The 24,021-nt window shown below is 44.3% G+C and overlaps 1 protein-coding gene across 2 annotated transcripts in view; it reads left to right on the top strand.

Moving 5' to 3' along the window:
- tes (testis derived transcript (3 LIM domains)) overlaps positions 1 to 24,021 on the top strand; it is a 56,968-nt gene that overhangs the window by 19,916 nt on the left and 13,031 nt on the right. For both annotated transcript variants that reach the window (XM_078416661.1, XM_078416660.1), the window contains exons 3-5: positions 5,041 to 5,290; positions 5,907 to 6,230; positions 19,161 to 19,376. In XM_078416661.1, the coding sequence (XP_078272787.1) occupies positions 5,041 to 5,290; positions 5,907 to 6,230; positions 19,161 to 19,376 (790 nt within the window). The remainder of the gene's footprint in view (positions 1 to 5,040; positions 5,291 to 5,906; positions 6,231 to 19,160; positions 19,377 to 24,021) is intronic.

The following is a 24,021-nucleotide window of genomic DNA, read 5'->3' as shown; positions in this document are numbered from 1 at the left end:
TCGAACAGGATCGTTTTTCCGCGACGACCTGAGTTGTACTACGACTCATTGGAGACTCCTCACGGTCATGCCCGCGACACCCCGGCAAACGTGCAGCGACAGCCTAGTCACCGGCAGTCGCCTTAAACATCGCCTAACTGGGACAGGCCCTTTAAACTGGTGAATGAAACTAGAGGGGTGCATGAAGGGTGAATGACTTCATAATATATACAATTATACACAAGGGCGAATAAGATGAAAATTACAAAAAAACATAAGAAAATTTAGTCGAGGGTGAATGAAATTTTATGATAAAGACTCAAGGGTGAATGAGTTTAAGAAGCACTGGTTTAAACTATTCGTTGACTTAAAGGATAATCAAACAACGTGCCAACAAACTACCGAGCTGATGCTGCTCCAGATTAGTTTTTGCACTTCTTCCATCCCACCGTTTCCATTCATTTGCCCCATTCGTACATTCATCTTGGATTTTCATTCCCGCATTTTTCATCCCGCCATTCTTGATGGTTCTGCTCTCATTGTTAGGAACAGGGGACGTACAACGAGATCTGGGTGTCCTAGTGCATCAGTCACTGAAAGGAAGCATGCAGGTACAGCAGGCAGTGAAGAAAGCCAATGGAATGTTGGCCTTCATAACAAGAAGCGTTGAGTATAGGACCAAAGAGTTCCTTCTGCAGTTGTACAGGGCCCTAGTGAGACCGCACCTGGAGTACTGTGTGCAGTTTTGGTCTCCAAATTTGAGGAATGATATTCTTGCTATTGAGGGCGTGCAGCGTAGGTTTACTAGGTTCATTCCCGGAATGGCGGGACTGTCATATGTTGAAAGGCTGGAGCGACTAGGCTTGTATACACTGGAATTTAGAAGGATGAGAGGGGATCTTATCGAAACGTATAAGATTATTAAGGGGTTCAACACGTTAGAGGCAGGAAACATGTTCCCAATGTTGGGGGAATCCAGAACTAGGGACCACAGTTTAAGAATAAGGGGTAGGCCATTTAGAACTGAGATGAGGAAAAGTTTTTCAGTCAGAGAGTTGTGAATCTGTGGAATTCTCTGCCTCAGAAGGTAGTGGAGGCCAATTCTCTGAATGCATTCAAGAGAGAGCTGGATAGAGCTCTTAAGGATAATAATAATAATAATAATAATACATTTTATTTATATAGCGCTTTTCATATACTCAAAGACGCTTTACAGAGATTTTGAGAACATAGGGAAATGAATAAATAGATAAATAAGCAAATAAATAAATGAACAGAGAAAGGAGACAGAAGGTGAGGTGACCTTCAGTGGTTGAAGGCAGTACTGAACAGGTGAGACTTCAGCGATGTTTTGAGTGTGGGGGAGTCTCTAACGGTTTGGGGTAGTGAGTTCCATAGGGTGGGAGCAGCGATGGAGAAAGCCCTGTCCCCCCAGGATCTGAGTTTAGTCCGGATGTGGGGGGGTAGGAGATTGGCAGCGGCAGAGCGGAGGGTGCAGGTGGGAGTGTGCCTGTGGAGGAGGTCGGTCAGGTAGGATGGGGCCAGGTTATGGAGGGCTTTGTAGGTTATGAGGAGGATTTTGTACTGGATTCTCTGGGGGATGGGGAGCCAGTGGAGTTTATAAAGGACGGGGGTGATATGGTCACGGATCGAGGTGTGTGTGAGTAGACGGGCAGCTGAGTTTTGAATGTATTGAAGTTTATTGATGATTTTTGAGGGTGCGCCATAGAGGAGGCTGTTGCAGTAGTCCAGACGGGAGGTGATGAAGGCGTGGATGAGGGTTTCTGCAGCTGTGGAGGAGAGGGATGGACGGAGACGGGCAATGTTTTTGAGGTGGAAGAAGGCTGTCTTTGTGATGTGTTTGTCGAAGGAGAGGGTTTGATCAAGGATGATTCCAAGATTCCGGATGTGAGGTGAGGTGGATACTGGGAGACCATCAATGTTGAGGATGAAGTTTTGGGTGGATTTGGTGAGCGTTTTTGGACCAATGATGATGATTTCAGATTTGTTGCAATTGAGTTTGAGGAAGTTTGATTGAAGCCAAGATTTTATTTCAGTAATGCAGTTTGTCAGTGTAGAGTGTGTGGTGGGGGAGATTGATTTGGTGGAGATGAGGAGCTGGATATCATCGGCGAAGCAGTGGAAGTTGATAGCGGAGTCAGGGGGTATGGGGAGAAGGCAGGAACGGGGTACTGATTGAGAATGGTCAGCCATGATCACATTGAATGGCGGTGCTGGCTCGAAGGGCCGAATGGCCTCCTCCTGCACCTATTGTCTATTGTGTTCTCCAGACTCCTCTCCCATTTGTTTCATCCCCACTGGTTTGGATTGCAGCGCTAGATCTTGAAGCCATTGAGTTACGTGTTAATGTTTCCTCCGCGCTTTCAGACAGCAAACCCCATTAGTCACCTTAAGAATGAAACGATACCCTTTTATTCACACATGCGGGAGTGGGAGAGCAACCCTGAGTATGGCTACGTACTCGCTGTCCCTCGTGGTCCCAATCAATTGAACTGTGCACAGACAGCACATTTATACCTGAGTATTCATGGATAGTTAATCACACAGTCAGCACATTCCTCAGCACACTCCTCTACCAGTTCTCATCTTGTGTGGATCAGACTTGTCTTTCTGTGTGGTTTTACTTAGCAATCGGGTGTCTTATCTTTTTAGTCACAACACCTTGAATCTTTTTTTTTTCATTCACAACGTCTCAATTTCAGCTAATCACACCATTTTATCTTCTTTCCACATATTTCTTGCCTGAGTCATTCCTCTGCAAGGTTCACGGTGCTAGTTGAGCTGCCTTTAGTTGTCTGCAGCTTGTGGAGTTTCTCCATCCTTTTTTACGCTGTTGACCACCTAGTTGGGAGCCTCGTGCATTTCAAAAACTTTCAAAGGCCAGCCTGGCCCATACAGATACCTCTCATTCTTGCGAAGATAGACACAAGCAGCTGGAGTAACTCAGCGGGTCAGACAGCATCTCTGGAGAAAAGGAATAGGTGGCGTTTCGGGTCGAGACCCTTCTTCAGACTGATTTCAGGGGGGCTGGGCAAAGGAAGGATATAGACAATAGACAATAGACAATAGGTGCAGGAGTAGGCCATTCAGCCCTTCGAGCCAGCACCGCCATTCAATGCGATCATGGCTGATCACTCTCAATCAGTACCCCGTTCCTGCCTTCTCCCCATACCCCCTCACTCCGCTATCCTTAAGAGCTCTATCCAGCTCTCTCTTGAAAGCATCCAATGAACTGGCCTCCACTGCCTTCTGAGGCAGAGAATTCCACACCTTCACCACTCTCTGACTGAAAAAGTTCTTCCTCATCTCCGTTCTAAATAGCCTACCCCTTATTCTTAAACTGTGGCCCCTTGTTCTGCACTCCCCCAACATTGGGAACATGTTTCCTGCCTCTAATGTGTCCAATCCCCTAATTATCTTATATGTTTCAATAAGATCCCCCCTCATCCTTCTAAATTCCAGTGTATACAAGCCCAATCGCTCCAGCCTTTCAACATACGACAGTCCCGCCATTCCGGGAATTAACCTAGTGAACCTACGCTGCACGCCCTCCATAGCAAGAATATCCTTCCTCAAATTTGGAGACCAAAACTGCACACAGTGCTCCAGGTGCGGTCTCACCAGGGCCCGGTACAACTGTAGAAGGACCTCTTTGCTCCTATACTCAACTCCTCTTGTTATGAAGGCCAACATTCCATTGGCTTTCTTCACTGCCTGCTGTACCTGCATGCTTCCTTTCATTGACTGATGCACTAGGACACCCAGATCTCGTTGAACTCCCCCTCCTCCTAACTTGACACCATTCAGATAATAATCTGCCTTTCTATTCTTACTTCCAAAGTGAATAACCTCACACTTATCTACATTAAACTGCATCTGCCATGTATCCGCCCACTCACACAACCTGTCCAAGTCACCCTGCAGCCTTATTGCATCTTCCTCACAATTCACACTACCCCCCAGCTTAGTATCATCTGCAAATTTGCTAATGGTACTTTTAATCCCTTCGTCTAAGTCATTAATGTATATCGTAAATAGCTGGGGTCCCAGCACCGAACCTTGCGGTACCCCACTGGTCACTGCCTGCCATTCCGAAAGGGACCCATTTATCCCCACTCTTTGCTTTCTGTCTGTCAACCAATTTTCTATCCATGTCAGTACCCTACCCCCAATACCGTGTGCCCTAATTTTGCCCACTAATCTCCTATGTGGGACCTTGTCGAATATAGGTGGAGACAGGAAGATAGAGGGAGATCTGGGAAGGGGGAGGGGAGGGGAAGGGAGGGACAGAGGGACTATCTCCTCTGAGTTAGTTGTGAATGTCCTGCAGCCATTCCTGCACTCCTGGATGTGAACTGTTGCCAGACTGTAATAGATTTTGAGAAAAAAAATTGGTTTCTCAGATCATTTGACACACAGCTGAACATCTACTAATGTGGAGACCAGACCTTAGTCACTCATAACTGCTTAGAGTTAAGTGGAAGATTTATTGGTAATGAATGTGTAATAACTGATGTACAGATAAGTACAGCATTATTTGAATCCTTGTAGGTGCTTAGCTGATATTGATGTTTGCATCTGTTAAATGTCTAAAGCATTAATTTATCTGATTTTACACTTTTCTTCTTCATTTATAGATGCCCATACTGAGTGTTTCCTTAACTAATTGGTTTTGTGCTGTTTAATATTTACATGCTCCGTTCTGTCATATTTGGAAAAGGTTTTTCCTGTTGGATTTTATTTTATTTGCTTTTGTTGATTGTAGGTCTTTTCTCTTCTCCATTGTCCTAGTTCAGCTGAAGGGTCTGAAACATGGTAGGTGGCTTCTGCTTTGTCATTAGTTGATAGGAAATAGCAAGGATACCCTGAGCAGCATTTGGAAAAGTGCTGGATGTGAACCTGCATCTGTTCTATCATTGCACAATGCTGGGCACATTCTTTCATTGGTTTTGCAAGGTTAATTTGCTGTAGTTTCGACATTAATTTAGAATTACTAGAATCTGCACTTCACCGAACTGAAGCTGGTCTTTAAATTCACAGAAAGATCTGCCGCAATTGTAAGTGTGGTCAAGAAGAACACGATGTCCTTTCCAGCAATGAAGAAGACAAGAAAGTGGGCAAACTTTTTGAAGATACCAAATACACGAGTCTCATCGCAAAACTTAAAACTGATGGAGTCCCTGTCTACAAGCGTAACATTGTGACACTTACTAATCCAATAGCTGCCAAGAAGGATGCATCTAATACCGTTACCTATGAGTGGGCCCCACCTGTCCAAAATCAAGCACTGGTAAGTGAATGATAAATATTGATCGCATGTTGCATAACTCAATTGATTCTCAAAGGTGTGATTAAACATTCATCTTTATTCTCAATCTACTTTTAACCTGGAGAAACAAATTGTCAAATATATGAACTCCAGGGTTTTATGTTTGCATCCATATTTATAGATTCTTCAACTTAGGTTAGTGTATGAAGTAGTACATTTTTAATTTATAGAATTGCACTGGTGATCACAGACAAGTCAGAAAAAAAATGTTGGATTCAAAATGCAAGAAAATGCAATCCAAGTATCTAGATAGCTGCATTTACATACCCGAATAACGTGTCTCAGGTTTTATATGGAAAACCTGACTATTTTGGCTGTTTGCCATCCCAGATGTTCCTGCATCACAACAGCTGCACTTTTATCTCATTGCTTTATCTGGTGCTGGAAAATCATTAATTAAAAGCGCCAATGTGCTGACTTTAGTGAGGGTAACCAGTTGGGGAAAATACTTTGTCTTTGGACAGCTGTTGGATCTTCCGTGTGTTTCCTTAGAGGCAAATAAGGGGAAAAAAAGTAATCTTGCCTGACTCACAGACTTGGAAAGCTTTGATAATGCAACTAATTTCTTCCTTTGAAGGCCGTGCGGTACATGGAGTTGCTACCAAAAGAGAAGCAACCAGTGGCTGGCTCGGAAGGAGCTCAGTATCGGAAGAAGCAGTTGGTTAAGCAGCTGCCTGCTCATGACCAAGACCCTGCAAAGTGCCACGAGCTGTCTGCTAATGAGGTGAAACAGATGGAGCAGTTTGTGAAGAAATACAAGAACGAGGCTCTTGGGGTTGGTGATATCAAACTCCCAGACGAATTGGAGGCACAATCTGAAGAACCAAACAAAAATAATGCTGGTGAGAGGAGTACGACAGTTACTGTTGGATCAGTGGCTGGGCAACCTGATGCAAAATATGTGAGTACTAAAGCTACTGCAGTAAGATGGACCTTAACTTTGACTTTTTTTATTCTTGAGCAATATATAACAGCTAAAGCATCCAGAGCAAGTTCTATATTTCATTTGTAATTATAAATTGTATCTCTAGTTTCTGAGTGTTAATGCACTTGTATGAATAACATAGGAATGAATATCTTTACATTATGTGGAGTTTCAACTACTTTTGTCCACTTCAAAGATGTACATTTTCTGAATGGGATTGGGGTTATTATTCAGGTTTGTAAAATAATATATATTTTGAAAGTATTAGCATTTATAAATGAAACATTACATTTTATTTTCCTTGTATTTTTGGCATTAGGGTATAAATGATGTGCTCTGATACCATCTAGTTTGCAAAGTTGCTTTAAATTTTTAGCTGACTTTCCTCATTGCCTTAAGAGGAATGACAGAAAATCTTTGTCTTGTAGACTGATTTATTTTAACTAGTTAATGTCAAGAATTGATTTGCAAATGTGAATATTAGGTTTGTGCTTAAAATCTGAAACAGATTTAACATTGCTTATAATTACCACTTTGATACTCCTTAAATGTGTGCTTGTCCTTTAGAGAGACAGCATGGAATAGGCCCTGTGACCCACTGAGTCCACACTGACCATTGATCACCCTTTTGCTAGTTATGTTATCCCACTTTCACATCCACCTCCTACACACTAGGGGCAATTTTCAGAGGATAATTAACCTAAAAACTCGCATATCGTTGGTATATGGAAGGTAACTGGGGCACCAGGAGGAGATCCGTGGGTCACAGGGAGAATGTGCAAACTCCACACTGGGACACTCGAGGTCAGTATTGAACCCATGTCCCGGGTGCAGTGGGGCAGCAGCTCCAGCAGTTGTGCAACAGTGGCATCATAGTAAAGCAGTAATCTTCAAATATAACTGACATTCCAATTTGAGACCAAATCACGAGTTTATTTGCCTTCATCTCAACCTAACAATTGAGAAGCGTGTAGGAAGGAACTGCAGATGCTCGTTTAAACTGAAGAGAGACAAAAAAAGCTTGAGTAACTCAGTGGGACAGGCAGCATCTCCAGAGAGGAATGGGTGACATTTTGGGTCGAGACTGAAGAAGGGTCTAAACCCGAAACATCACCCATTCCTTCTCTCCATAGATGCTGCCTGACCCTATGCGTTACTCCAGCTTTTTGTGTCTACTAACAATTGAGAATCGTTCCCAAGCATTGTGCCTGTATTTCAATCGGACTTTTGTGCTTGATAACTGGAAGATTTCATGATGTGGAATCACCTGCAGTGTTTTCTCCTTTGACATAACAGTTTCACAAACTTTGCACATTGATGCATGTCGTGTTATTTGCGATGGCATTTGCTTCAAAAGGTGTCTAAATATTAGTGAGAAAACCATGTAGGTAAAATGATTCTAAGACCAGACATAGTACTATCACTGTATGGTGTGTATTCTTAACACAGGTTCTGTTTCCCCTTCACTTCCAATTTCCTTTTATGTGTTTATCTTAATAACAATCAATGCACTTCCAAAGTAATTCTTTGCAGTGCTTTGAAATGTCCTGAGAATATGATAACACGTTTTATTAGCAGATTTATCACTCCATTCTCTACTATACTCTCTATCTCACAATCTTTGTTTGTAGGGCTCCAGAAACAAAATTAGCTGGACATCTGTACCTCTGTAGCTGCTTTCTGGATGCTGCTGCTCAGTGTGATCAGCTCCCAAACTCTCTAGGAGGGGGTCACTAGAGGTAACGCTTCAGCATAACAGGAAACATCCCACTAACCTGGAATATATTGGGACACAAGGAACTTGCAGATGCTGGAAGCTTGAGCCTGTGCTGGAGCTACTCTGGGTCAGGCAGCATCTGTGGAGGGAATGGCATGACTGCCCTCAGCATGGTAGATGTCAGCCTGCCTGACTACAACAGCACCTCCCTTGTCAGCGGCTTTGATGACGCAAAATTGACGTGTAAATCTAAGCATGTTAGCAGTTGCTGGAGTGTGTGGGCCACTTACAGGGAGACCAACAGCATAACTTCTTGAAAATATTTATTTCTGCAAAAAGTTTTGTGCAAATTAAAAAACACATTCAAGTATGACTATAATTGACAATACCGTAGAAGACAACTGAGGGAGATAAATAACATTGTGTGGAGGCATAACATGGTTCATCTGGGTTTGGTGTATGACCTTGATATCTCTGGTGGGACTGCAGATGCTGGTTTAAACCGAAGATAGATGGGAAGGAACTGTGGATGTTGGTATGAGCATAAAAGTCGTGCCTTAGAGACCTTGCTGCTAGCAGCAGGAGAGAGGACAAGGAACCCACAAGCTGACAGTTATCTACAAATCCCACAGCTTCACCAATATTTCAAACAGTAAAATAGCTCAGGCTCATATTTTGCATGACCACTGGTCTGTTAATGCATCCCTTTGGCTTGTTCATCCTCATCATTGATGCGGGAGTGTGTACCTGTTTACTACCTGATGTTTAGAGGTAAATTAACATGGTTCGTATGGTTTTGGTGTATGACCTTTATCTCAGGGGTTTGTTCGAGACAGGGGTGACAATTGAGAGCAGGAGTTGAGACAAACAGCGGACCCGACGATAGTCTGTAAATGGGGCAGCTGAGGAGGGTGATGTGGAATAAGAGGTACTTGGGACCAAATTCAGAATCGTGGGGTGTTAATGCAAAGAGTTAAGTTGCTTATTGCTTCCGTTGTTAAGAAAGATTGATCACAACATATACTGACAAATGGATGCAAAGTGCCCCAACCCACAATTCTATCTTTAGAGAGAAGGAATGGGTGATGTTTTGGGTCGAGACCTGAAACGTCACCCATTCCTTCTCTCCAGAGATGCTGCCTGTCCCTCGGAGTTACTCCAGCACTTTGTGTCTATCTGTGGCATAAACCAGCATCTGCAGTTCCTCCCTACTCCATCTTTTATTTTATTGTTTTCTTCCTCTTACTGACTTTGAACCTTTGAGATAAATGCTAAATAGAAGAATAAAGAGATGTTTAACACTAAGAATTTTATTTTAAATGTGCAGTTTTAGAAGGAGAATTGATACAGTCAAAAGAGTTTGATTGCACTTGTTTTATAGGTGTAAAATCAGACCCCAGGCCAATCCAGAGGAATGTGGTCCTGGATGTAAATGTAGATGGGATGGTGAGTACGTTTGCCGACGACACCAACATTGTTGGTGTCACAAGGGTTGCAGAGCATGAGGAAGGAGTTTATGGGCAGATGGAGTTTCACCCCAACAAGTGTGAAATGTTGCACTTTGGGAATTGGATGTAAGGGGAGAGCATACAGTTAATGGCAAGATCCTGACAGCATTGATCTGCAGAGGGATCTTGGAGGTTCAAGTTCATACTCACATGGCAGCACAAGCAGATAGGGTGGTGAAGAAGGCTCATGGAATGTTTGCCTTCATTGTAGGGAGCATGGAGTATAAGAGTCAGGAAGTCATGATACAGCTCAGGTAAGCCACATTTGGAGTATTGTTGTGGGTCACCCCATTCCAGGAAAGATGTGGAGGTTTAGGAGTGGGTGTACAATAATGCTGTCTGGAATGGAGGCTTGCGGCTGCAAGGAAAGTTTGGATAGATTTGGATTGTTTTCTCTGGAAAGTCAGAGGTTGACGGGAGACTTGATGGAAGTGTATAAAATGATGAGAGGCATAGATAGGATAGACAGTCAGAACCTTTTTCTCAAGGTTGAAATGTCCAACGCTGGAGGGCATAGCTATAAGGTGAGATGGGGACGGAGTATTTATGTTATTTTCATATTTCATATTTCAGATACAGCGCGGAAACAGGCCTTTTCGGCCCACCAAATCCGCGCCGCCCAGCGATCCCCGCACACTAACACTATCCTACACACACTAGGGACAATTTTTACATTTACCCAGTCAATTAACCTACATACCTGTACGTTTTTGGAGTGTGGGAGGAAACCGAAGATCTCGGAGAAAACCCACGCAGGTCACGGGGAGAACGTACAAACTCCATACAGTGCAGCACCCGTAGTCAGGATCGAACCTGAGTCTCCGGCGCTGCATTCGCTGTAAAGCAGCTACCGTGCCGGAGTAATGGAGACATTGAGAGCAAGTTTTTTTACACAGTGTCTGGAACATATTGTCAGGTGAGGTGGTGGGGGCAGATGCGATAGCGACATTTAAGAGGCTTTTCGATGGGCACATGGAAGTGCAGGGAATAGAGGGATATGGATCATGTGCAGGCAGATAAGATCAGTTTAACGGCATCATGTTCGGCACAAACATTGTGGGCTGAAGGGCCCATTCCTGTGCTGTACAGTTCTATGTTCTAAGCACATTAGATCAGTATACTGTACGTAAATATACATGGCAAACAAGTTTGAGAATAAGTGCAGTGGGAAGAGTTGCTCCTCGAAGTGAACTTTCAAGCACTCCTACTTACAGGAATGGAAATGTTCCCTTCTCCTACATGACCCAGATATGAATGCTAAACTCCACTTTGCAACTTTTAATGTTCAAGTACTAAACTTCATCTGCAGAATACATAGTACATGCATTATATTATATTATCCTATATTATATATTATATTGTATATGATAATATATTATATTATCATATTGCAGGTTAAGTTCTTGTGAGAAGGGACCAATTTCTACTTTATTTTTCTACTTTCTATTTTTTGAGAACTTAATTTAAATATAGATAATTTTATTTATATTGAAAATTAATTCAAGAGTTCAGTCATCAACTTGATCACTATGTGTAGGAAGGAACTGCAGATGTTGGTTTAAACCAACCTGATCTCTATGAGTAGGAAGGAATTGCAGATGGTCTCGTTTTTCAGGAAACGGGGCTTCCCCTCCTCCATTATAGATGAGGCTCTCACTAGGGTCTCTTCTACATCCCGCAGCTCCGCTCTTGCTCCCCCTCCCCCCACTCGCAACAAGGACAGAATCCCCCTCGTTCTCACCTTCCACCCCACCAGCCAGCGGATCCAACATATCATCCACCAACATTTCCGTCACCTACAACGGGACCCCACCACTGGCCATATCTTCCCATCCCCTCCCCTCTCTGCGTTCCGAGAGACCGTTCCCTCCATAACTCCCTGGTCCACTCGTCCCTTCCTACCCAAACCACCCGAACCCCGGGCACTTTCCCCTGCAACCGCACGAGATGCAACACCTGTCCCTTTACCTCCCCCCTCAACTCCATCCAAGGACCCAAACAGTCTTTCCAGGTGAGACAAAGGTTCACCTGCACCTCCTCCAACCTCATCTATTGCATCCGCTGCTCTAGATGTCAACTCATTTACATCGGCGAAACCAAGCGCAGGCTCGGCGATCGCTTCGCTGAACACCTGCGCTCGGTCCGCATTAACCAAACTGATCTCCCGGTGGCAGAGCACTTCAACTCCCCCTCCCATTCCCAGTCTGACCTTTCCGTCATGGGCCTCCTCCAGTGCCATAGTGAGGCCCACCGGAAATTGGAGGAACACCTCATGTTTCGCCTGGGCAGCTTGCAGCCCAGCGGTATGAACATCGACTTCTCCAACTTTAGATAGTTCCTCTGTCCCTCTCTTCCCCTCCTCCTTCCCAGATCTCCCTCTATCTTCCTGTCTCCACCTATATCCTTCCTCTGTCCCGCCCCCCTGACATCAGTCTGAAGAAGGGTCTCGACTCGAAACGTCACCCATTCCTTCTCTCCCGAGATGCTGCCTGACCTGCTGAGTTACTCCAGCATTTTGTGAATAAAAGGAACTGCAGATGTTGGTTTAAACCAACTTGACCTATATTATGATTTATGTCTGAGCACTGCCAGAAGAATAAATGACAAAACAATGACTGAGGCATATTATTTGGTGGCATGGAAATGCATCCAATGTGGAGATAAGGGTTTGCAGTTGGAAAATGCAGGAATTATCGTGCTAGCTTTTTGTTTAATGGCTGTAGGGACAGAAGGAAGAACATGGCCCTGCTCAGCAATGGGTGCCATAGGGAGAACGTATGAACTCCGGAGAGACAGTACCCACAGTCAGGATTGAAACTAGGACTCTGGCGTTGTAAGGCAGCAGCTCTACCACTGTGCTGCCCTAGTGTTGTAGACTAGGCAGCCACATTGTTCCCTGAAAGGGATGTAATGTTGAGGCTCTATAAGGCTCTGGTCAGGCTGTATTTGGAATATTGTTAGCAATTTTGGGCACCATATCGAGGAAGGGTGTGCTGGCTCTGGAGCAGGTCCAGAGGAGGTTTACAGGAATGAGTAGGTTAACATACGATAAGTGTTTGAAGGCACTCGGCCTATATTCGCTGGAGTTTAGAAGAATGAGGGGGGGACCTAATTGAAATGTACAGAATAGTGAAAGGCTTGGATAGAGTGGATGTGGAGAGGATGTTTCCACTAGTGGGAGAGTCTAGGACTAGAGGTCATAGCCTCAGAATTAAAGGACATTGTTTTAGGAAGGAGATGAGGAGAAATTTATTTTGTCAGAAGGTGGTGAATCTGTGGGATTTTTTGCCACAGAAGGCAGTGGAGGCAAAGTCAGTAGATATATTTAAGGCAGAGATAAGTTGTTGATTAGTACGGGTGTCAGAGGTTATGGGGAGAAGGCAGGAGAATGGGGTTAGGAGGGAGAGATAGATCAGTCGTGATTGAATGGTGGAGTAGGATGGATGGGCCGAATAGCCTATCAAGTATGAAATTCTTATTTTCTAGTCGGAAGAAGGGTCTCGACCTGAAACGTCACCCATTCCTTCTCTCCAGAGATGCTGCCTGTCCCACTGAGTTACTCCAGCATTTTGTGTCTATGTAATGTTTTTAATACTGGACTAACCTATCATTGGACAATTAATGTACAAAACCAGATTTGTAGAAATTAGGTTTACCAGAGTGAATGTAATCCTCCAATATCTTTGTGTGACATCCTGCTCCTGATCCAGCTAACTCGATTCAGTTTTAATCTTTGCGATCTAGCTTTACACTGCTCCTGTGCCGTTACTCTTCTCAGCGAAAGTAACGTGCTTCATTTCCAATCACCAGTTGTTTGTGCTTACACCCAGTGGACAGCAGAGGGGGAACCTCCACCTTCTTTCTGACAATACACTCAATTTAATTTCAACTTTCATAAGTAGGTGAGATATTTAGTGAGGAAAATCAATTTCTATCCACACCCTTTGTTTTTTTAGCTATAAATTCCATGAATTTATTTTCACTCGTGCAATATTTGGCAGCTTCATCCGGTATCTCAACAACACTTGGTGCACATCTAGCAAGATGTTGCACGCTAACGATTGAAATAAATTGTCTACAGCTCTCAAATCTTCCAGATTGTTAATATTGATTTAAGAACTCCACAGTGTTACCTCAATGTGATCAGGTTAAAAGTTTTAATGTAACTGGGGATTAGGATGTATGGCATTGTTTCCATTATTTTCATTACACTCAACCTTTCAACAGGGGAGAACAAATTCCACAATGGCATGTTAGAGACCACTTCCAAAGTGCTTTGATCCAACATTGAGATTTTTCAATCCCGACATAGCCCTAAGGTGTCGACATGGTGTATGCCAGACACCAGATCCAAATTTATTCATTTGTGTTGAATTTGTTTTTGAAATTTATAAAGCTGTAGAAATGCTACCCGTTCTTTTTCCACAGTCCACAACTTGAGAATTTAGTTTTGACCTTAGAGCTACACCATGAAAACAGGCCCTGAGGCCCACCAAATCCGCACCGACCTACAATCACCCCGATCACTAGTGCTATCCTAAACACTAGGGACAATTTACAACATCCAATTAACCTACAAACCTGCACTTCTTTGGAGTGTGGGAGGAAACCCGCACGGTCACGGGGAGAACATACAAACTACATACAGACAGCACCTGTAGTCAGAACCAAACCTGGGACTCTGGTGCTGTAAGGCAGCAACTCTACCACTGCGCCACTATGCCAACCCCATTTTTAATTAATCAAGGTAAGCCATTTTCAAACATAAGTGAGACACTTGGCAAATTGCTTGGCCTGAGGTCAACAGTTTTTGCAGTCATCCTGCGTGAGTCATTGGACCTGTAATGCTCAGCAGTTTTTAATGGGGCTGAAACAGTTTGTGACTAATAGTTTTCTGTAAAGTTGCTGCTGAAATTATTTTTTTTTAAGACTTTTGCATTAATCTTGTAATAACATATTTCTTTCTGTAAGAAAATTCCTGGTTTGCCCTGTCCAGAGATATATTAGTGTTAATAATTGTTCATCTTCACAGTTTCAATTTCATCGTTGTTTGCCTATAAATATGTCTGAAAATATTATCGTTTTTTGGTAAAATGGAAGAGTAAGCAATGCTTTTCCTAAACCCTTTCATTAGGCATTTGTGTTTAACTCTTGATATTTAAAGAAGTTTAACATGATATTCTGTAGATTGTTAAGACAGTACCCATCACTCCATGATCTAGACTGGTGATGCATTTTTGGTAGTCAAATACAGATTAATTTCCAATATCTGTAATGATATTAGAATTATTAAGGTTTTAGCTGTTGATTCTCACCCAGATCAATAAATAATTTCAGACAACTGGGCATCAGTAAGGCTGCTAAAAGATGCTAAAGGATGCATCTGATTTATTGCATAACTAGTGAACAGTTTGGTATGGTACTTTATTTGTTACAGGTAGAGTGAAGTTCATTTTTGTATACAGTTCAGTACAAGTATCACTATACATAAGCACTGCGATACATCTTAGATAAGCATCTCAGATAAGATACAAGTGCCTAGCACAGACATATCCAAAGTGCGGCCCGGGGGCCAATCGCGGCCCGAGGTCAGATTTTATACGGCCCGCAGCTTCCATCTTAAAATGTATTATTTATGGCCCGCCAGCATTGTCTAACAGAATGAAGGTAGGGGGAGGGGGACAGGGGAGGGGAGAGGGGCGATGCTGCCCGACCTCCCCCGCCCTCCCCCCCCCCGCCCCGAGCGGGAGAGGCGACGGCGACTACACTTCCCGGCGGCGGGGTTGAGGGCGTGCGGGGGACGGGGGGACGGGAGAGCAGCAGCAGAGCTCTCCTCACCCCGCACGCTCATTGCCAGGCGCTCCCATCAGTCGGGCGGGTGCCGCATCCCCCCCCAGCGGGAGAGGCGACGGCGACTACACCTCCCGGCGGTCAGCGCTGCCCGACCTGCGGATTGTCAGACACGAGGTCCCGGGGGAGGGGGGGGGGGGGGGGGAGCGCATTAGTTAAAGGTCCGGGGGGGGGGGCGCATTAGTTAAAGGTCCGGGGGGGGGAGCGCATTAGTTAAAGGGGCCATTGGCCCTTGGGTATTTTCACATTATCAAATCTGGCCCTCTTTGAAAAAAGTTTGGACACCACTGGCCTAGCAGTAGTACCGACTGGCATTCGTCCATCTGCGAGCGATGATGGTGCAGCTTGGCGTGGTCCTGCTTGGAGAGGGGGATTGTTCATCTGTGGTTACATCTCACTGTGCCCAGCGAAGATGAAGTGTCCTCTCCATTTGATTTGGCCGCTGAACCTGGGCAGGTGAATGGGAATACAAACTTGACCAGCATCTGCATTCCCCTCTCCACCTGGTAGGTTGATTCCAGAGGGAAGGCGTGGCTGCTACGTCTTGGGCTACTCGGCTGCAGGAGTTGCCGGAAGGCGGACACACGAGGGGTCAGCTGACCGTCTCTAGGGACTCCAACTCCAGTGCCTTTGGCTCTCCTGAGCCTTGCCCACAAGGCAGCGGGGTGCTATTTAACCCACAGTTGGGGCCTGGTTGATGTATGTCAGGACGTGTCCACACACCGGAGGGCCTGCACGTCACATCTCTGGGGACCAGAGTTCCTCCGAGATCCCTGCGCAGTTTAGCCTGGGACTGAAGGTGGCCGCAGTTACCATGTGTTGCCACGAGGAGGCACTGCGAGAGTGTTGATGATGCAGAGGTTGTGTACTGGCAGGACCCAGCCAGCGGCATCTGGATTTATACCAGGGCACTAGACACGTGCAACACCCTGTGGCTCGCGCCACCAACACAGTAGTACACTGAGGCAGTACAGAGTCGCTAGTTTGGCACCAGTTTCAACTCCCGGTTGTAAATGCAGGGATCGTGATCATGAAGGTCTGTTGTCCTGGTGGTGTTGCAGGGTCGGCCTGGCCAAGCGTGGCCATGCTGTCCTCCGCCGCTTCCCCACCGCTGCAGGCCGCGTCCGGTCCACGTCTTCGGCCACCTGGAGCGGTGCCCGGTCCAGCCGAGCCCCAGGCTGCTGCAGGGCCTCCAGCGGCCCACTCCCCCGTCGAGGCCGTGCACCCCCTCCCTCCCACAGCCGGTCTGCTCACTGGCCCCCCAGGTGTGTTCCCGTGGGTCCTCGATCCGCAGCGGGTGAGCCGGCCCCTCCAGGTGGGTTCTGGTCCACGGACGACTTGTTGTCTTTTCCGACTCTCAAAGATTGAGTGTCTTGATTTGGTGCCTTATTGATGTCCCCAATTGACCCAAAGCATTTAAATACCACGTATCTTTTGCCAAGTATTCAGGGTCAACATATTAACAACTGCAACTCATTTATGAGCAATAATGTTCCATAAAATGAAACGTAAGCCATGTTTGGTAATGGATAAGTGTTGCCCAGAATACTGGGAGAACTCCTTCGCAGTTTATTGACAATTGAGGTGCAGCCAAATATCTCAAACACATATTGTACAATGACAATAAAGATATATTGTATTGTAATAAAAACATTACCTAGACACAAAATGCTGGAGTAACTCAGTGGGACAGGCAGCATCTCTGTAGAGAAGGAACGGGTGATGTTTCAGGTCCAGACCCTTCTTCAGACCTAATCATCTCACCATGTTCTCCAGAGATGCTTGCTGGCCTGCTAGGTTACTTCAGCTTTTTGTGACTTTTTTGATTTAATGTCAGTTATGGTAAGTCCAACTGGGCAATGCATTATGGGTCATGCACTAAACCATATAGTTTGATACAATCTTGAGTTAATTTCCAGCTCTTGTTAACTAACTCAGCTGGGAAGCAATGTGTAGAGAAACTAAAACTGGCCTTGGTGGCTTGTAAATGGGAGGGGGGGATTCCTACTTGTGAGCCCTGTCCAATAATCTTTACTTCAACGTATCTGCTGAGGACAACATTAGTCTCCAATTTTGTCCATAATATAATCCAGCTTTCATTTTCTGCTGGCCGCCGACTGTGATCCAACAACATAAGTGCTGCCATCTAGGCTTGTGTTGGGGCAGGATATACACCATGTAATTTTAAAAGGATACCTATGTGTGCTCTACCAAAGGAAAATCAAGTAGCCTGCAGATGTTGGAAATCTAAAATAAAACAGAAAACACTGGAAGGTTTCAGCAGGTCACAGAACAACTGTGGAAAGAGTTGCCATTTCAGGTTAAATCCTTCATAATTTTTGATCTCTCCAGTTATTTTGGTTTCAACTTGTGTGCACCAATCAGCTAAAACGTTATGACCTGATGAGCCAAAACATTATGCCCACCTGCCTAATATCCTGTTGGTCCTCCATGTGCAGCCCCATACGCAGCAGATTTAGAGATACAGCATGGAAACAGGCCCTTCGGCCCACCGAGTCCGCGCCACCCAGCGATCCCCGCACATTAACACTATCCTACACACACTAGGGACAATTTTTACATTTTACCCAGCCAATTAACCTACATACCTGTACGTCTTTGGAGTGTGGGAGGAAAGCGAAGATCTCGGAGAAAACCCACGCAGGTCACGGGGAGAACGTACAAACTCCGTACAGACGGCGCCCGTAGTCAGGATCGAACCTGAGTCTCCGCCGCTGCATTCGCTGTAAGGCAGCAACTCTACCGCTGCGCCACCGTGCCGCTCCTGCGGTATTGTGGTACATTCCTCCCGTGACCACCATTAACATTTTCTGTGACTTGTGCCACAGTCGACCTTCTGTCGGTTCAGACCAGACGGGATAGCCTTCATTGCCCTCGCGCATCGATGAGCCTTGGGCGCCCAACACCCTGTCGCCAGTCTGTGGTTTGTCCCTCCTCGGACCACTGTCGGTAGGTACTCACCACTGCTGACCCGGAGCACCCCACATGCCTTGCCGTTTCAGAGATGCTCTGACCCAGTCGTCTGGCCATAACAATTTGGCCCTTGTTAAAGTCGCTCAGGTCTTTACTCCTGCCCATTTCTCCTGCAACCAACACATCAACTTCAAGAACTGGCTGTTCACTTGCTGCCTAGCGTATCCCACCCCTTGACAGGTGCCATTGTAACAAGATAATCAATGTTATTCACTTCATCTGTCAGTAGTCATAATGTTTTGGCTGATCGGTGTGTATGTCTGGTGAAAACAAAATTTGTCACAGCTATAATTTCCCCTTGGTCTTTCTTGTGATTCAATAGCACGTCAATGAAGTATTATGACCTGAAACGTAACTTTGTTTCTCTTTCCACAGCTGCTGCCTAACCCGCTGTGTGTCTTTGGGCACTTTCTGTTTTGATTAGACACGAAATGCTGGAGTAACTCAGCAGGACTGGCAGCATCTCTGGGGAGAAGGAATGGGTGACGTTTCAGGTCGATACCCTTCAGATTAGGAGTCTGAAGAAGGGTCTCGACCCAAAACATCACCCATTCCATCTCTCCAGAGATGCTGCCTGTCCCGCTGAGTTACTCCAGCATTTCGTGTCTGTCTTCGGTTTCAACCAGCCTCTGCAGTTCTTTCCTACACATTCTGTATTTATTCCTTCTGTATTCAGTCTTGTAACACTCTCTATCTGGAATTTAATAAATGAAGTAGCCCCATCACACTTGATCTTGGTACCTTAATCTGAGAGCCTTATTTTTTAATTTCTCGACTCAGTAACAGATGTTTGTCTATTTTCTGGTGTCTGATGATTGAATGTTGTTCTTGTTCTAGGCGTGCTTCCGTTGCAAGCTGAACATGAAGAAGGGAGACCCAGCAGTGTATGCGGAGCGTGCGGGCTACGACAAGCTGTGGCACCCTGCTTGTTTTGTCTGCTGCGTCTGTAGCGAGCTGCTCGTGGACATGATCTACTTTTGGAAGAAGGGCAAACTGTACTGCGGTCGTCACTATTGTGACACTGAAAAACCGCGATGTGCCGGCTGTGATGAGGTATGGAGAATGTGGAAAATAATAAGGAAGATGAGTCATTTATAATCTGGTTAATCCTAGAGCTCACTGACCAACATAGGATGGTCATAAATAGATATATGGGTATATAGATGAATAGATATATTATAGACATATAGATATATAGATAAATATAAATATATATATAAATAGATATAGATATATAGATAAATAGATATATTATAGACATATAGATATATAGATAAATATAAATATATATATATAAATAGATATATAGATATATAGATATATTATAGACATATAGATATATAGATAAATATAAATATATATATAAATAGATATATAGATATATAGATAAATAGATATATTATAGACATATAGATATATAGATAAATATAAATATATATATAAATAGATATATAGATATATAGATAAATAGATATATTATAGACATATAGATATATAGATAAATATAAATATATATATAAATAGATATATAGATAAATAGATATATTATAGACATATAGATATATAGATAAATATAGATAAATATAAATATATAGATAAATATAAATAGATATATAGATATATAGATAAATAGATATATTATAGACATATAGATAAATAGATAAATATAAATATATATATAAATAGATATATAGATTATTAGATATATTATAGATAGATAAATATAAATATATAGATATATATAGATAAATAGATATATTATAGACATATGGTCATAAATAGATGTGTCAATGTATTTAGCTTTCACAGCACAGCTTAATTAAAACAGCTAAAACTAATCCACTGATGAAAAGCAGGCTTACTCATCTAATGGGGGTGGGGGTGGGGGTGGGGGGTAGTTGTTTGCAGTTCCTTCTGGGTTCTTATCTGTCACAACCTTGAGATTACAACTGCTCTTTGTCACTGTGTTTAGCAGGCAAGTCTCCCAGAAGTTCATGAATGGCCTTTTTTAATACGTAGACCCCATCAATTCTCCCAACAGGGATGTTGACATCTATGGTATCTATTTGTTAGATATATGGGAGAGAGGTTTTCAAAACCACAGGAAACGCAAGGCTAAAGTCAACTCTGGGGAAAGACCAAGACGAAAGGTTACAGACAGTGATCAATGATGATTTATTTCAACTCCACAAGTGGCAACAGTCAAGAAGCTGGAATTCTCACAGTGTTCCTATTTTCCATAAAGTGACAGAGACGCGGATAGGGTTGCCAACTTCCTCACTCCCAAATACGGGACAAGGTGACGTCACCGCCCCACGTGACCTCACCCAGCCAGCGGCCACGTGCTCCCGCTCCACCAATGGCAGCCGCCATTGGTGGAGCGGGAGCACGTGGCCGCTGGCTGGGTGAGGTCACGTGGGGCATGGGGCGGTGACATCACCCTTTGTCCCTTATTTGGGAGTCAGGAAGTTGGCAACCCTACTAATACGGGACAAACCAATTTAGCTCAAAATACGGGATGTCCCGGCTAATACGGGACAGTTGGCAACCCTAGACGACAGAATTCTACTTTCTTGGGGAAACTGTTTTGCTGCCTTTCTGTATTTAACAGGAAAGGATTTCACGTAAGAATGGTTGCCTATTTTTCTATTTGGAAAGCGATTGTTTAGCTTGGCAACAAAGTGTTTTCAATGGCCTGCTTCATCACGTATATAAAGTTTTTTACACAGGTACTTGTGATATGCAGTACACTTAAGGCCTCTGGGGAAACCAGTTAGATAGCAGGTTCTGGACCTCCTGCCTTAATCCCTTGAAAATCTGGCTATTCACATAGCGTGCAAGAACCTGCTGCTGCAAGACCTGACCTTCCTAAACTCTTCGCAGTGGAAAATTACTCATGGTGAAAGTCCACAGGGAAGCCATTGTTAGAAACTCTTTAGATCAATTGTCCTTTTTTTAGATAAAAAATCTAAAACAGCAGGAGCAAGTTAAGTATGCACGTGTTCACTTTATTGCTGAGGCAATCATGAAAGAAAACTGTCGTAGCCTGTGCACAATTGCAATATATTCTAACTAATCCAACTTGCCGCAATGATGGAATATTATGCACTATTCATTCTTAGAGTGAAGTGAACCATCAACCAAGGAAGCAAACTTTTATCAAAATCTATTTTCATTTTTAATGGCTACCCAATATTTTTTTTTAAACTGGAAGCTCAAAATAATGATTGTTCATGAACACAATAGGAAATGTAGACATATGGAACACTCGCGTTTGGTGGAAAACAAAAGTCTTTTCAATGGACTTTTGAGCGGAACTCCGAAACAATAAAAGCATTTAGGGAATTAAAAAACAATGGATTTCAATGCTTTGTGTTTCACTGAATATGGAAAAGATGAATTTAAACAGATGGGCAAATAGGTAACCAGCCGTTCTATTATATAGAGAGATTTATTTACTCAGATCAGCAGAGCAATATGAAAAACATATTGCATGTGTAAATAAAGGACAAAGTGCTGGAGCAACTCAGCAGGTCGGGCAGCGTCTCTGGACCTCACCTGCGTGCCCCATGCTCACACTCCAATGAGTTCCAAGCCAGCCATGATGTCGAGCCCTTCTTCTGTCGCTCCTGCCTTTGGGCCTTTTTCTCCTCGTCTCCCAGTGACTACCCCTTCTCCTGTCTCCAACATTCCTCCTCCTCCTCCCCCTGCCAGCCTTCTACGTTCTCTGGATCGTTCTATTCCCAACTACAGGCATGACTGTCTTGACTTCAATACTCCCCTTGTGCACACACACCAATGAACCCACGGCCCTCCACTCACTCAGCACCAATCCCAACATTGTGGTTAGTCTAGCAGGCTGACCTCTACCATGCTGAGGCTAGGCACCGGCTCATGGAACCTCCTCAGACCTACCCCTCGACCATGACCCCACAGATGAACGCAGGCCATCACCACCCAGACTGTCACCAATCCGTCATGTCAGATGATCTTCCATCCACAGCCTCCAATCCTATTGTTCCCCAGTCCCGCACTGCTTGCTGCTATCTCTTTCCCAAAATCTCCAATCAAGACTGCACTGGCAGACCCATTGTTTCTGCCTGCTCCTGCCTCTCAGAACTCATCTGCAATTACTTTGATCCCATCCTATGCCCCCTTGTCTTGTGCCTTCCGACCTATATCTGAAACATCTGGCAGGTCCTTCAACTCTTCATAGCTTTCAATTGCCAGGCCCTCGATGCCTCATCTTTGCCATGGACGTCCAGACCTTTTCCATCTACACCCCACACCAGAAAGGTCTTAAGATCCTCCAGTTCTTCCTTGAACCGAAACCGAATCAATTTTCCTCTATTAACACCTGGCCAAACATGTCCTCGCCCTCAACAACTTCTCTTTGGACTTGTCTCACTTTCTTAAAGTTAGAGGTGTAGCCATGGGCACTCGCATGGGCCCCAGGTATACCCGCCTTTTTGTTTGTTAAACAGTCCTTGTTCCCTAGCACTGGCACCATCCCCTAACTCTTTCTCCGCTACATTGATGACTGCATCAGGGCTGCCTCCTGCACCCGTGCAGAACTCATGGATTTCATTAACTTTACCACTAACTTCCACCCTGCCCTCAAATTCACTTGGACAATCTCCGACACCTCTCTCCCCTTTCTTGACCTCACTGTCTCCATGAGGGGACAGACTATCATTTGCCCTTTACTACAAACCCACTTACTCCTACAGTTATCTAGTCTACAACTCTGCCCACTCTGCATCTTGCAAAGATGTTATCCGCTACTCCCGACTTCCCAGTGTAGGAAGGAACTGCAGATTCTGGTTTAAATGGAAGATAGACAGTCTGAAGAAGGGTCTCGACCTGAAATGTCACCCATTCCTTCTCTCCAGAGATGCTGCCTGTCCCGCTGAGTTACCCCAGCATTTTGTGTCTACTCTCAATTTCTCTGTCTCTGCCGCATCTGCTCCTAAGTTGAGGCTTTCCATTCTAGGACATCGAGATGTCCTCGCTCTTTAGTAAACGTGGTTTTCCCCCTGCAGGTATCTCTTCTGATCTTATGAACCTACATTCCTTCCTCTGGCTCCACAATTCACACTTCTATCCTGATCTCATACCTTTTGGCATTTCGTCTCGGGCCTTTGTCCAACCACCTGTCTATCAAAAACCCGTAACGTCTATCCACTAGTCACTTGCCAGGCTTCGTCCTTTCCAGCTTTTTCCAACCCGAAGCTTATCCATGTTCTGCAGAGATGCTAACCGACTGGCTGAGTTACTCCAGCAGTTTCAGTTTTTGTAAACCTGCATGTGCAGTTCCTTGTTTATCCATATTTACATGTAACTAGTTTTCCAAAGAGTGCCATAAAAAGCTGGAGTAACTCAGCATCTCTGGAGAGGAGGAGATGCTGCCTGTCCCACTGAGTTACTCCAACTTTTTGTGAGTATCTTCGGTTTAAACCAGCATTTGCAGTTCCTTCCTGCACATAACTATTTCCTCTCTAAAGACATTTTACCCTTACTACTAAATGGCAGGTTTGCTTTCCTATTCTCCTTGTAGTCTGCGAAGCAATAAAAGATGCAGGTACATACCTCATTATTTTGTGCAACGCCACAGATTCACAGGTATAACCCACGCATCCTGTCTCTTCTGTACCCTGGATTCTTATTCCATTTTTCTTCTGGCTTTTAGCTCTAGCTT

This window comes from Rhinoraja longicauda, chromosome 20 (assembly GCF_053455715.1).
Source record: "Rhinoraja longicauda isolate Sanriku21f chromosome 20, sRhiLon1.1, whole genome shotgun sequence".
NCBI classification, from domain to species: Eukaryota; Metazoa; Chordata; class Chondrichthyes; order Rajiformes; family Arhynchobatidae; genus Rhinoraja; species Rhinoraja longicauda.
This window is presented reverse-complemented; position numbering and strand designations above follow the sequence as displayed.